This window comes from Folsomia candida, unplaced genomic scaffold (assembly GCF_002217175.1).
Source record: "Folsomia candida strain VU population unplaced genomic scaffold, ASM221717v1 Fcan01_Sc017, whole genome shotgun sequence".
Lineage (NCBI taxonomy): Eukaryota > Metazoa > Arthropoda > Collembola > Entomobryomorpha > Isotomidae > Folsomia > Folsomia candida.
Genome location: NW_019091209.1, coordinates 1027715 through 1043235, shown reverse-complemented (window position 1 = coordinate 1043235; position 15521 = coordinate 1027715). Strand labels below are relative to the sequence as shown.

General features: G+C 36.1%; 4 protein-coding genes across 5 annotated transcripts; 3 read left to right on the top strand and 1 right to left on the bottom strand.

Annotated features, from left to right (window-relative positions):
- Positions 1–330: 330 nt before the first annotated feature.
- Positions 331–3334, top strand: LOC110856871. 2 transcript variants are annotated; one of them, XM_035857492.1, is made up of 3 exons: positions 331–496; positions 615–975; positions 2875–3334. In XM_035857492.1, exons 1-3 carry the CDS (start codon positions 430–432, stop codon positions 3059–3061), a joined length of 615 nt encoding a protein of 204 aa, XP_035713385.1. In that variant the 5' UTR covers positions 331–429; the 3' UTR covers positions 3062–3334. The 2 variants fall into 2 exon arrangements, with proteins under 2 accessions (XP_035713385.1, XP_021961146.1); XM_022105454.2 differs by having other exon boundaries at positions 336–496; positions 2896–3334.
- A 137-nt stretch (positions 3335–3471) lies between these two features.
- Positions 3472–5172, top strand: LOC110857021. The gene is made up of 3 exons (XM_022105627.2): positions 3472–4171; positions 4687–4951; positions 5018–5172. Exons 1-3 carry the CDS (start codon positions 3838–3840, stop codon positions 5118–5120), a joined length of 702 nt encoding a protein of 233 aa, XP_021961319.1. The 5' UTR covers positions 3472–3837; the 3' UTR covers positions 5121–5172.
- Positions 5173–6030: 858 nt separating this feature from the next.
- Positions 6031–8223, top strand: LOC110856777 (charged multivesicular body protein 4c). The gene is made up of 4 exons (XM_022105322.2): positions 6031–6497; positions 6925–7102; positions 7185–7438; positions 7880–8223. Exons 1-4 carry the CDS (start codon positions 6317–6319, stop codon positions 7939–7941), a joined length of 675 nt encoding a protein of 224 aa, XP_021961014.1. The 5' UTR covers positions 6031–6316; the 3' UTR covers positions 7942–8223.
- Position 8224: 1 nt separating this feature from the next.
- LOC110856776 (omega-amidase NIT2) lies at positions 8225–10542 on the bottom strand. The gene is made up of 6 exons (XM_022105321.2): positions 10387–10542; positions 9831–9977; positions 9606–9754; positions 8797–9096; positions 8577–8715; positions 8225–8453 (listed from the first exon to the last, which is right to left on the bottom strand). The coding sequence occupies exons 1-6, from the start codon at positions 10391–10393 to the stop codon at positions 8365–8367; spliced, it is 831 nt and encodes a 276-aa protein (XP_021961013.1). The 5' UTR covers positions 10394–10542; the 3' UTR covers positions 8225–8364.
- Positions 10543–15521: the final 4979 nt, after the last annotated feature.

Genomic DNA, 15521 nt, shown 5'->3' with positions numbered 1-15521 from the left:
AATTCTTACATTCATAAGTTCGCATATGAAATTTGCATAGAATTTTGCATCTCAGAAATTTGCATAGGATTTTTCATCTCGAAAGTTCGCATGGAATTTTGCATCTTAAAACTTTGCATGGGGTTTTGCATCTCAGAAATTTATAGAATGTAATGTCGCATCTCACAAATTTGCATCTTGAGCATCTAACCTTTTCTCGTTATCTTATGTTTTACATACACAAGTTCGCATTATCTATTCGTAAGTGAAATTTGCAGGGGATTTTGCATCTCAAAAATTTGCATATTGAGCATCCAACCTTGTTAGTTGCACAAAGTTGGAGATTTTGTAGTCGGGTTCGTTTCTAGCCATCATTCATTAATTTTCTACTAGTTGTACAAGAGCAGATTGGATTGTATTGCAAAAAAAAAGTTATCGCAAATTTAAGACATGAAGGGGTTCGTCATTTTTGCCATATTTTCCATCATGTACGTCCTCCTCGTAATTTTGTTTAATGGTAAGAGTCTTCCTAAACATGTGAAATTGATACGAAAAATTCGCAAATCTTAAGTACAATTTGTCTGCAAAATTCTCAAATCTTTAATACAATCCAAAATTCGCAAATTCTTCTCTAGGAATTGCTGGCGCCGAGTTTGCAAACTCACCTCCTCCTCCTATCCAACAACACGGCAACATTTCACCACAACCTTCTCCCGATAATAAGTTTCCGAGACAGGAAATTCCCGGTATTTTTGGTCAATTTCCGTCCCCCGTGGGAGCAGCAGCCGCCGCCGCGGCGCCACCTGCCCCTCGCCCTCCCCCAAACGGAAGTGGGAACCCGATCGTGGACATTTTCAAGGTTGAAGACCCCACCACGAAGAACATGTTGGACGCGGCGTACGGGACTTATCACGGAGATGACCAGTGCATGCGCAAATCCGCCTGCATTCTCGGCAACTACATGAAAGACTTGCCCGGACGGGATTTAATGTTTATGTGAGTCAAATATTTAATGTTTAACTGATCATAATTTAATCCTACTTCCGAACATGATAAGCGTTTTTTTTAAGTAGAAATACTTCATAATTAAGTATCGTGTTTTCGATAAGTACTCGATTTTGCCAGGAATGATAACACACTTTAAGATCGCTTCAAAATTTTAGATTTTTTTAAAAACTTTACAAATCGCATAGATTCTTAGCCAAGCAAAAATGTCTTCCAAATCATAATTTAATACTACTTCCGAACATGATAAGTGTTTTTTTACAGAAATACTTATCTTACCCGTAATAATAAAGTATTTCGTTGTCGATAAGTACTCGATTTTGCCAGAAGTTATAATTTTTAAGTTAAAGAACGTCCGGGAATGAATGGGAATGCGCGCTCTAGCGAGTATATTGACAAATCAATAAACCCGCGAACTATAATAATTTAAATTTCTGAAAGCCCACTTCATTAGGGTCAATTTGGTATATCACTCTTAAATTTCAAAAATGGATAAGGGTAGAAGAAGCTTGTTTGAAAGGGAGCTGTTAGCAAAACGAGTGATGGAGTTCTACAACACGACAGCCAACCGAGACTCCAAGGTGACCTGGAACTTTTTTAAGCAGGAAGGAATTCCAAGTTCAAATGTGTATTCCTACATAAAAAAGTTCAAGGATTCCGAAAATGTGCAATTCAAGAAGCCAGCTGGTCGTCCGGCGAAGCTAGCGACCACTCGAGTGAAAAATAGAATTGAAAAAATTTTCAAAACCAAGCCATCAACGTCAGTAGCTGTAGCTGCCAGGAAAGTCAAAATTTCCAAAAGCTACCTGGGGGAAATTAAGGTCCATAAATTAGGAATCAAAGCAAGGACCAAAAAACCTGCACCAAATTACAAGCCCGTACAAGACAGTCGGATCAAGGATTGCTGTCAAAAATTGTTGAAGAAAATGCGTGGAAAAGTAGTGATCCTGGATGACGAAACGTATGTTCCGGTTGACCCTTCAAATCTTCCAGGGCGTCATTTTTTTCATAGCTCGGATCCCTCTGAAGTGGCTTATGAAGAAAAAGTACGAAAAAAAGACAAATTTCCAAAGAAATATTGCATTTGGCAATGCATCTCCAGTCACGGACATGTATCAGACCCGGTAGTTCTCGAAGGGAATATCAATCAAGATATTTATCTGAAAAATTGCGTCAAGGCTGGATTGGAAGCATTTATTAATAGGTTTCACAAAAATGATAAAGTTTTGTTTTGGCCTGACCTCGCCACTTGTCACTATGCAAAGAAAGTGACCGAGTACCTCAGAAAGAAAAATATTGATTTCGTACCAAAAGATATCAACCCACCTAATGTACCCCAACTCCGCCCAATCGAAAAATTCTGGGCACGTTCTAAGTCAGTATACTCCCGGCTTCAAGATGTGCCTGACACCTTTCGAAAATTCAAAGGACGATGGAAGAAAATCACCTCGGAAGTGGCAAAAACTTCGGGAAAAAATTTAATGAAAAATCTTCGCAAGAAAATCGAACTAGTCGCCAACGGGGGTGTGGCGGCCTTAGCTATTAATTAAATTATGTAGGTACGTATTTGGTATTATACATATGCAAAAAGTTTAAAATTCCGATAACTCATTGTGATTTTATGACCACATTTTCAGACCATTCCCATTCATTCCCGGACGTTCTTTAAGATCGCTTCAAAATTTTAGATTTTTTAAAAACTTTGCAAATTGTATCGATTCTTTCCCAAGCACAAGCTTTTGCTGGTCAAGCAAGCTTGCGTTTATCTCAATATAAGATACTTTCTCCGTTATGGTCAACTCGGATTTCATGATTTCATGAAAAAAGTCTTAAGTTATGATCAGTTAAATATGAATAATGTTTTTCTACGTCCACCTATAAATTAATTAGGAATAATTACATCCTTTTCAGCCTGGCGGGAGGCTACATTCCACCAGAGTACAGCCTGTTCTACGACATTTTTAGAAATTCGGCCCTCTACGGTCAAAACTGTGATGTGTACGTGTGCATCGCCGCAAACCAAGTGCAGGGTCAGTTTAAAACACCGTCGGCGTCGGGTCAAGCTACGTCGCAGTAAATTTCAGTTTATGCATGTATGAACTTCTTAAGTGATAATTAGTGAATGAATAGCAATAAAATATGAACATATTTATATTTTGTGAGATGTATAACTCACCCTAAAAATGAGCAATATTTAGAACAATAACAATCGAAAAATGAACAATATTTAGAACAACAATAGAAAAATAGCACGTAATTTGTAACCCAACATAAAATTTCATTATTCCAATAAAAGATTATTGCCTTTCTTCCAAGTCAACGTTCTGGAGAGAAAGGTGTGTGCATGACCTACCTAATTTGCATATCATCCTCATCATTCATGTCCATCTCTTACATCAATCCCTTCTTTCAAGTACTTTTACATACCTGGCGTGGCCCAGATTAAAATAGATCCCGATATAAATAAATCCACTACCAACGTCTGAGAATCGGGGTCACTTGGTCTTCTTCTTCGGGATCACATCACATTCACCTTTGATGACTAAATGACTACCTGTGTGGAGATGTATGGAGCCATTAATCCCGTTACAACGTCAGCCAGCCAAACGTATGTATTTCTATACACAAATTTCTGTTAAGGAAACCTACCCTGGAAACGAATCCTTCTTTTTCTCTGTGTAAAATTAACCCTTGTACAAATTGCATCCATCCCATGCGTGAAATCCTGCACATGATCTCGATACCGTTTCAAGTCCTTCTCCCCCTTAAAACCCTCGCCTCTTTTGAAATCTCACCCATTTCGTGACAAATCTTCGCCTTGTGAACACACCTCTAAGAAACACTGTTATCATCATGAAGAACTTCGGCCTTATCATGGTCCTCGTGACCTTATCCGCGTCCCTTGTCCTCGCCTCGCCCACCACGTCGACGAAGGAGCACAAGAAAAAGTTGATGGAGAAGCTGCGAGCGGCGCTGAACGTGAGTGAGGCCGAGGTCGCGGCGGCCGCGGTGGCGTCGGTGTCAATCCCTTCGACGGAGGAGCTGGCAGAGATCGAGAAGGTCGTGACCCCGGAGGAAGAAGGGGTCGCTCCGGCGCAGGATGAAGTGGGTGCGGTGCCAGCCGTGGTGGTGGTGGAGGGGGATAAGACGACGACGGAAGTTGTGGCGACAAATACGGGTTTTATGGGTGAGTGAAAATGGACAATAATGTCCCCAAAATTGTCGACATAGTTTTAAATATCTTATTTCTCAGGAAGGGAAACGTTCGGGACGATAGAACGTTTTAAGATTAGATTGTCCCAGAATTTTAATAGAATTGTCCCCAGAATTGTCCACTTATTTGTAAATATCTGTATTCCTCCCATTTCTCAGGACTGTTTTCATGGATGAGAGAATCATTCGGGACAATAAAATTGTCCCCAGAATTGTCCACATATGTTTAAATGTCCCATTTCTCAGCTAGGAATTATTCAGGACAATGGAATGTTCCAAGACTAAATTGTCCCACAATTTATTAATTTAATTGTCCCCATAATTATCCACACACATATTTAAATATCTGCTTCCTGTCCCATTTCTCTCATTCCGGACAATACGACATTCTTCCTAAGATTGCATTGTCCCACAAAACTTTAACACAATTGCCCCCCCTCCAGAATTGTCCCCACACATATTTAAACACATTTCTTTTCCATTCCACAGCCAGGTTTCGTTCCGCCCTGAAACGCATCATGGAACTTTTTGGCTTCCGGAGACGTAAGGATGGCCGAAAAAGTCGTCTCCTCTCGTTCGACGACGACACTTCGAACGACCTCCTCGACCGGACCATGGACCGCACCCCCGTCTACCAGGAAGAGGTGAGGACCACCGTGGGCGCCGTGTTGGGACAGAAGGAATGCATCCAAAAGGTCGCCTGCGTCTCGGGCTCGTATCTCAACGGGGTCAAAGGAAAACAACTCATTTTTGCGTATGTGCAAAATATAAAAAAAAAATCAAAATTTTTTCAAAATTTCAAATTTTTTTTTGTTTTCAGCCTGCTCGACGTCTTCTCTCCCACCACGTGGAAGGAAACGGTCAAGATTGCCAAACAATCCGCAATTTTTAATGAAAGTTGTGACTACAAATGTTTGGAGTGATGATGATAACACACTTTTTTTGACGCCTCGTTCTCTAATTAATTAATTAACTAACTAACTTATTAAATTACAACTACATATTTATTTATTTTCCATGAAAAAAAAAATCTGTTAAATAAAGATGTACTTTTGATATAAAACTATTTTAATCCGCAAAACCCAACCACCTAATCTGCAGAATGTTCGATAACCATAAAATCTGACAAGCACAGATCTCATCGCATCTCATACTTTGTGCTTATGATCATCATCATGACAGAGATCCAGCATGCAAAAAATGCCACCTTATACGACGCCTCGTTCTCTAATTAACTAACTAACTTATTAAATTGCGACATATTTACATATTCCATGAAAAAAAATCTGTTAAAAATAAAGACCCACTTTTGATACAATTACTATTTTAATCCGCAAAACCAACCACCTAATCTGCAAAATGTCAGATTCCCGATAACCACAAAACCCCAGGTCTCATCTCATCTGCATAGCATCATCATGCAGACTCTTCGACATGCAAAAATGTCAGTTTCTCGATAACCCCCATGCATGCAGTGGCCGCAGAAGGACATCGTCCCTCTGCCCCCACGGTTGTTCGATGTCCGCATCATCTCCCCATCTTATACAAACCCGTCCCTTCCCCCCTTATCCTACAATATTAACATCCATACATGTCCCACACCTTCCGCGGCCACTGATCAATCATCTCATCATCACCACCATTACATCATAACAAACCAGTCGACTTAACATCACAATTCACATTGATGACGAAGAACACAAATTTTTTTCTACTTATGAAAGTGACGATGACGCGGATGTGTGTGTGACGAAGATGAGTCATCCTCGGCATAGCGGGAGTAGTAAGTAGAATAGTGAGTGACTCAATCTCGCCAAAAAGTGCAGTGGCCAGCCAGCAGAACACTCAACTAAAAAACCACCACCGACCAAATCCAAATCTCTCCTAGGCTGGGTCCATATTCTTGTTTGTTTTATCTTCTTCTCCACATTCACATCATTCATTCGTTGGTTTTCGTCTCTCTTTTTGAGCTGAAAAATATTCCTCAGTCTCCTCAATTAATTAGTCACCAACCACACCCCCCACTGAAAACTGACTATTTTTCTAACTAATTAACTAACTAACTTGATCATTTGTTTGTCTGGGAAGGGAACTTGTTCTTTTTGATCGTTCGGAAAAGATGAGTACATTCACGAAAATTTTCGGATTCAAGAAAGATGAAAAGGCCATCACTTCTGGGGAGGCGATTCAAAAATTGAGAGAAACTGAGGAAATGTTGATGAAGAAGCAGGACTTTTTGGAAAAGAAGATTGAAGCCGAGTTAGGAATTGCGAGGAAGAATGGGACGAAAAATAAGCGAGGTAAGTGAGGAAATTAGCATTTAACATATTTAAAGTATATTTAATTAGGTTGGTAGTTAAGAGAAAGGGAAACAATTGGTAGGGATGAAAAGGTGAGGTGACGTGTAGGAGGTGGTTAATTAACCAAGTATTTAATTTCCGGGTTTATCGGCTTTGTCCGCGGTGAAAAATGTAGTTAATTTGAACGATACTTAATTGGGTTAGTTGAAAAAGAGGACAAATTGGTGGGGACGAGAAGATAAGGTGTTAAAGAGATGGTTAATTAGTTAAATATGCGTATTTTCTTTGTCTAGTCGCGCTGTCCGCACTGAAATTTAGTTAATTTAATTGATATTTTATTGGGTTGGTGAAAACAAGGAAAAATTGATGAAAAGGTGTTAAAAATATGGTTAATTAACTAATTAATTACATATTTTTCTTTGTCTAGTCGCTCTGTCCGCACTGAAACGGAAGAAACGTTATGAGAAACAATTACAGCAAATTGATGGGACCTTGTCCACCATTGAGATGCAGCGTGAAGCGCTGGAAAGTGCGAATACAAATACTGCCGTCCTCAACACGATGAGCGAAGCGGCCAAAGCACTGAAAGCGGCGCATCAACACATGTAAGGAGGACTTATCTTATTTATTAATTACTGAAAAGATAACGTGTTAACAATGTGTACTTACTTTTCGTTTTTGTTTTAGGGACGTCGACAAGGTTCACGACATGATGGACGATATCGCCGAGCAACAAGAAGTCGCGAGAGAGATTTCAGACGCCATTTCCAACCCGCTCGCCTTTGGTCAGGACGTAGACGATGACGAGTTGGAGAAGGAGTTGGAAGAATTGGAACAACAAGCGTTGGACGAAGAATTACTTAAAGTTGGACCTGTCACGAATGACTTACCTGTCACCCCGGAACAATTGCCCAACGTACCGGCTGGATCGAGACAACCTGGTAAGTTAATTGGTCCTAATCATAATTTAATTATACTTTTTGCGACCATGATTAATCCTTTTTTCCTGAATACTTCTTATCAAAATGAAATCCAAGTTGGCCATAACAGAGAAATAATCTTATCTTAAAAGAAATGCAAGCTTGCTTGACCAGCAAAAGCTTTCAAGCCATTTGTGGTTGGTTAATAAGAATCGATACAAGTTGTAAAGTTTTTTAAAATTTAAAATTTTGAAGCGATCTTGTGATTTCTGGCAAAATGGAGTATTTATAATACTCCATTTACAACCAAATAGTTTATTATTACGAGTAAAAGAAGTATTTCTGTTAAAAAACACTTATCATGGACTAGGATTAAATCATGATCAGTTAAATATTCCCCATAAATTATTGGAAATATTCTCATCATGATTGATAACCTTCTCTTTGTAACCTTTCTTTTAGCACGTCGCGTACAAGAAGAGGATGACGAAGATATGAAAGAATTGGCAGCCTGGGCATCGTAAAAACTTGCAGAACACCTACCTGACTATCAAATAGATAAGTTTCAAGCGCTAAATAAAAACTAAAATATGTATGTACCAGTGTGATCTTATAATCACAATTTTGTCATAAATATTCAATTTTCAATTCACTAAACTACATAAACTACTGTTGGATATTCACTTTAAACCTATTATTGCGACGAGTGAGTTAGGGCTTATTTAAATTGTGGTATAAAAAAATAGAAGTAAAACTCGGTAAAAATAAATAAAGATACACATGTATTACGCCATTTACACAACAAACTTACAAAGTGTACGGGTCGTATGTTTATTTAAACAACATCACACTCAAAAATATATTAATTTGTTACATTTGCATAATATTCTTTGATTAGACTAGTAGCTATTTGATCATTTTATTAGTCTCTTTGTTGTTTAATATCTTCACTTTTCCTCAACAAGTTTATAAATGTCGTCCCGTTTTTGTATCCGGATAGGAATTTGTTTCCGAATTTCAGCAACTTGACTCAAATCTGTGAGCAATTATCAAAATGTTTATTAATTAACATTATCTTAACTTATTTACTACATTTCACACTTTATTTTCTTGTGTGAAAATGAGCAATTTCATACAAAAATTGGTTATCAATTCTCACCAATATCGGCATAAACAATTGTTTCGCCGGCATCCGCCTCGGCTAAAATTTTCCCCCATGGGCTCACAGCCATGGAATGTCCCCACGCTACATAATCTGCAGTTTCGTCTCTCGCTGGAGCGCACGTGGCCATGAAAACCTTTAAAGTACAATTAGCTAAATATAGTTTAAATCATTACCAAATATGTAGCTTTTGCACTAATATTTATCCAATCCATACCTGATTATCGACTGCTCGAGCTTGTTGCAAAATTTGCCAGTGGGCCGGTCCCGTCGTCATGTTGAAGGCTCCCGGATAGATGAGAAGATCACACCCGCTGTCCGTATATATTTTCGCCATTTCCGGAAACCTCATATCGTAACAAATTCCAATCCCAATTTTGCAATATTCTGTGGCAACGATGGTCATCTGATTCCCGGGAGAAAGCACTTTGGACTCTTGGAAGGTAATTTTGCCAGGAATGTCAATATCAAAAAGGTGAGCTTTACGATGCTTCCCCAACAGTTTGCCGGTGGGACCCTGTACAAAGATAAGGTTGCGAATATAATACTGCATCATAATTATTAATAAATAACGCAATCAAAGCGTACATATAGTATCGTTTGCGGTAAATTATACTATCTGTACACTGGGCAAAATATTTTGTTAAACAATAATGTTTATAGCTCTGTTGTTCCAATAGTTTGGATTTCCAGGGCTGTTACACCCACAAAAAGACGAAAATCTACATCAAGAAGAGCACAGTCACACGAAAATAATGGTTTTGTTTCAAGAAATTAACTTTTGATCGCCGTCAAAATACATTATTTTCAAGATTTTTTAAAAATGTAGTATTTTGACTGCGATAAAAAGTTAATTTCTTCACAAACCCTGTAATTTCATAGGACTTATGTTTTCTCCACGTAGATTTTCGTCTTTTTTGTGGGTGTAACAGCCCTTGAAATCTAAACCCTTGGAAGAACGGAGATCAAAAAATACTATACATTTGGAGCAACTATTTTGCCCATCAATTTACTTAATGTTTATACCCAAATAGTGCAAGTATTAAACAGTTTCCCGTCCGATTCTTCCGGAATAGAGCCTCCAATCAGGTATATTTTATTGTCTTTGGCACACTTTGATAACTCCTCACAAGACGGACCATCTGGCACCTTTTCAGCATATTCTGGGAAGTATTCTATCACAAAACATACTCAATTAGTTTCTGATAAGTCCGACATACATAAATGTACAAGAAATTCGTTAATCCTTACTTATACCATACGGTGAGTTGAAACATTCCGGAAGACTGACAACCTTTGCCCCCTTTTCAGACGCTTCTCGAATAAGTTTCGCAGCACGGAGTAGGTTATCCGACTTGGAGGCAGTCACGGCCAACTGGATTAGAGCGATTTTGAAACCTGGATATTCCAAAAATACACACTTTACGAGGCAATTCGCGCAGTATTTTATTAATAATCTCGTAAAAACCCGTAAGTTTTGTCAAATTATTTACAAACCTTTAAAAAATAAAAAGAAGCCCTTGAATCAAGGGCCTTGATCAGTCAGCAAAAATTTGTAAGCTAATTTTTATTAATATTTGTAAGTTTATGGATTTTACGAAGTTACCAAGAACTGCGTGAATTGACTCATTTTTAAATAGCTAGCTTCATCTAGTACTGTGTACTTACAAAATATTTATTTCACATTTAAATAAATACTGAATTTAATTGAAAATAAATTATGAAAGTTTTTTTTAAATCAGTTTTTCGGTTTACTTGTCGTTCAAACTTATAAACTAAAATTATGAAATTTCCAAAAAAAACTTACTCGACATCTTCGCCACACGACCAGAACAATTTATAAGTTGACTAATTAAGCACCAATTTAATTATAAATATGAAATCCCAATTTAGTTTCCACTTGAGATTGGATTCTGCTGATTTTTGAGATTCAACAACAACTCCAGCGGATGAGGCGCCAGGTAGCCGTTAGCCGTAGTCAAGATAGCCGGAACCGTCAAATCGGACGTTAACCGTGAAAACTTTCAAATTGCCCCAAGATATAAAGACTTCGATTACCCCAAATTACAAGAATCATATTATAAACATCCCAGAAATTCTTGATCATAATATAAAGTTGAATTAATTTAGTTTATTAATTTAATTTAGGTTATTAATTTATCCTATGCAAACTTAAATAAATTTAAATAAAAAACTAATTAAAGGTTTATCTGTCATTATACTCGATAAATTAAACTATGAAGTAGTTAATGATTGGTTAATGATGTGAACCAATTACTTCTCATGTAAAAATTAATTGTATAAATAAATGAATTGAATTGATGAATAAGAAGTACAAGTAATAATGGTTGTAATAATATTAATATTAATAAAAATAATAATAAGAAATATAATAAAATATAAATATTATATAAGGAATATATAATATAATATATATTATATTATATAAGGAAAGAAGAACAAGTTGATGAATAAGGTTAGGAAAAAAATGAGGAGTATATGCAGGTAATGGTAATTATTTTTCATCCCCCTATTGCAAACTCCTGATTTTTTCGTAACCTCTCGTACCTTTTTTCGTACCTTTTTTCGTATTTCTTAATTCAAGAGTTGAATTGTATGGAAGATTTGAGAATATTGGGTAAATAAATGGAATGTATTTACATTTGTTAATTTTGGACTGAATTTGTTATTAGTTTGGTTATTTAAGTGATTATGATTTTATGCCAGTATTCGTTTTAAAATTTAACATATACAAATAGTTAGGATATATTTTTCAATTTAATTTAATTAATTTAGTTTAATATTCAATTTGGTGGAATTGATTGTCCCAGTTTTTTCTTCTTCTTCGCGTTATGGCTCCAGTATCTCGTCGACATGGGGGTGGAAGTGGGGGTGACTTGGAGGGTCGGAAAGGCAGCAAGAGACCCAAGTTCTCCTTGAAAGACGAAGAGGCGGCCGAGATGTTGCTTCACTTGTCTGTCCAACGGTAGCCACTCGACTTGTCGACGAAACAAAAGGAAGCAACAGGGCGACAAGAAGGGGGAGGAGGAAAGGTGAGTATCGGCGGCGACGACGAGGGCGAAAGTAAATAAACATTTTCTTACGTCTTTTTCTTGTGCAGATGGTGAGAATCCCACCGAACGAGATGACCTTGGTCTCACCACCGGGAAAAGTGGTCTCATCTCGGGTAAGAACCAAGAAAAATAGGTGATAAACATCGTATGATGGCGAAGAAGGTAAATAATAAATTTCTAATGGGTTATTTATTTTTTTGTGCAGATGATGAAAATCGCTCCGAACGAGATGACCTTGGTCTCACCACCGGGAAAACTGGTCTCATCTCCAGTGCGAATTAATGGAAACATGATAACAATTGTATGGCATTTTGAGACGCTCCACATAACATAATAATTTTATTAATGATATGAACCAATTATTTCTAATGTGTAAAAATTAATCGTATAAATAAATGAATTGAATTGATGAATAAGAAGAACAGGTAATAGTGATAATAATAATGTAATAATAATAATAATAATAATAAGAAATATAAGATAATATAAATATTATATAAGGAATAATAATAATAATAAGAAATATAATATAATATAAATGTTATATAAGGAATAATAGTAAGAAATATAATATAATATAATATAGATATTATATCAAGCATAACACTCTTTTGCAAACTCCTCATTTTTTCCTTATTCCTCACTTGTTCTATTCAATTCGTTTGTATGATTAATTTTTATATCTGAAAAGTAATTGGTTCAAACACCTTTGATTGATTTTTGATTGATTGTTTTTTTAGGGGGGTAATTTTTTTTAGATATTTCGGTAATGGGTAAAAATTATTACTTTGTTATGTTTGATTATTACTTTGTTATGTTTGATTATTACTTTGGGTGTTTTTTTTAATAATACGAGCAAAGAGAAGAAATTTCCAAGTTATTCTTTAATTCTGGTGATGGTCAAATGTTGTTTTCATTAATTTTATGATACTGCAAAAATAAAATTTAATTCGGCAGGTGATGGGCAAAAAAATACGATTTTTTAATAATTTTACAAGGTTTTTGTTATACAAAACGGGGATAAAATAAAATGAACTAGGGTATCAAAATAATTATTTATTTATGACTCTTCATTTAATTAGTTAATTTATAATTAGACATTTTTCACAGAAAATAAACATAAGTTTCTTTTCAGAGTAAGGCTAAGTATTATGTTTTTCGCGTGAACACACACTTTTCGGGCGAAAAGTGAAAAAATTTCGCCTCACGGTATTCACCCCAGAAAATACTTCGGGTGAAAACTTGGGGCGGTTTTTCTTCCGACCGAAATTTAGCTGATTTTTTTCGGCTGAACTGAGGCGAAAAAGTTTTCGCCTGAAAATTGAAGCGGCAATTTCAAATTTTCACACTATTTATCTTTTGTAGATTCAGATTACGCATTTTGTAACTCGTTTTAAAAACCTTAAACTTTAATTAGTGTGTTTATAATTAAAATACCTAAGTGGTGTAATTCCCAGGTGAGATCATGTCTGCTGAAAATATCTGACGTGAATACCATGGGCTTTTCAGGCAGAAATTATTCAAGAAAATATTTTGGTTTTCGAACCAAACTTAATTCTCTCGCCGAAATATTCCGTTTAAATTTTCGCCCGAAAAACAAGGTGAATACTAGGCTTAAAAGTAAAAACTGTGGTGGCGAGGTCAATGACCGGAGAAAAAACACTTTTCACGAGTGAAAACAAGCATGGAAAAATATTCACCCACCACCACCTTTATTTTCAACCGTCGGACCAATATTTTCCCTTTTTGGGATGAATCGGCACTTTTGCGACTCAATTTTCAGTTCCAGTTATCTTCTTCCTCGCAGACTGCACATCGCTGATCAGGAGTTCTCAGAAATTTGTCCAGTTTCACCAAGTTTTTGATTTTTATGTCCAGTTTTGTGTTTGTTCCCGTCATGGCTCCAGTATCTCGTCGACATGGGGGTGGGGTGACTTGGAGGGCCGGAAAGAAAGCAAGATACCCAAGTTCTCCCCCAAAGACAAAGAGGCGGCCGAGATGCTGCTTCACTTGTCTGCCCAACAGGAGCCACTCGACTTGTCGATGATCTCATTCCCCGTAAGAAATATCCTGAGAGATATGTAATATCAATTGTAATATCAAATGGCGATATGGCGACGACGAGGGCGAAAGTTAATTTTCTAACGGGTTATTTGTTATTTTATTTTCTTGAGTAGATGGTGAAAATCGCTCCGAACGAGATGACCTTGGTCTCGCCACTAGAAGAACTTAATAAATACGGAAGAAATTGGACACGAATAAGTGTGCCAACCATTGTCTAGAAACAGGACAACAAAGAACAATATTTAATTATATATTAATTATTTAATAATAATTACATTATATAATATAATAATATTAATAATAATAATAATTATAATTATATAATTATCTAAATATCTAATTTAATTATGATTGCACAATTTTATATATGCCAAAATCACGTATTTACTCATCATTTTGTTCGCCTCGACGTCGTTGGTTAAATTTTTGAGATTTTGAAAACGGCGAAATTAGCGCATGTCCACGACAACGAGGGATTCGTCGTCCGTGGTCTTCAGTCGATGAGGTTTTGTCGACGATTCGATTGTTCAAAATGAGTTTGATCACCTCCACCTTCAAATCCTAAAATGATTATAATAATAGGTACAAATGAAATAATAAAATAGTATAATAATAGTATAATGATAATAGTAAAAATTAAAATAAAATTAATAAAAATTAATAATTAATAATATAATAATAATAATATAATAATATACTATAATAATAATAAATAATATAATAATCATATAATAATATACTACAATAAAATAATAACATAATAAAATACCGAATTATTCTTTTGGTGGCATATGAAAGAAAGCTACAAAGGAATATCAGGTAGATAAGCGTTAGCTGAAGCTGCATTTGGAACCAAATCGTATTCATCGTCCGCGTTGATATTCCAAAATTAGAATCTCTTCACAGGAACGTCGATTCTTCTCCTAGTAATAACAATCCGCCCAAATTCTTATGGTCTAAAAAATAATTAGGCACATTTAATAGTACTTAATAATTAGCTTAATTTATATTACTTAAAATTGTTTTATTATTTGAAAGTTTGTTATGTTTAAAATAAACATCATCACCACAAATATTGTCATTCTTGTCCACGAAAAGGTGACTTTTCCGTGGTAAATGTGGAAAAGGTGGGCCTCAAATATAGCATACTTCGTGTCCTTGATCTCAATCACCCTACAAAATTTAAATTAATAAACGTAAAAGAACAAGTATGTATTTTTAAAAGTACTCACGATCCTTCCGTTTCACTCCAGTTGCCGCTAAACATTTTTTCGAAATATTCACTTCTACGCGTCAGAATCCATTTATGCGCAGAAATTATTTTCCCTTCCAAGGAAAATGTAACGTCCGTATCTTCCTGTAAAGTACGGTAGTACAAATCATTATGGATTTTTAAGCACAATTGAGAAATTTAATTAAAAGTAACCTTGTTCTTCCATAAATCATCACCAAAAGTGACATTCCTTCCTTCATCGATTAGAAGAGCGACAACAATAGTCCTGTAGTTTTTTTGGCAAATTTGAGCTACGCATTCATTCATAGGGATAGTCGAATAAGAGAAAATCCTAACCATCCTATCCATATGAAACGTACGTTATCCTTCAACTCGACAACACGAATGTCTTCCATCCCACATGATTCACTGTTCTGGACGTCTTTGAATTGAACATTAACCAGTGGAATCCACGCTGGATTTCCTTCAGATTTTTTAATCCTCCATGAGTACACTTTACCTCCAGCAGTCAAAGCGCAAATAGTTGTTTGTGTGGTAGCAATCTGTTCGTAAATAGGCGAAAATTTGGTT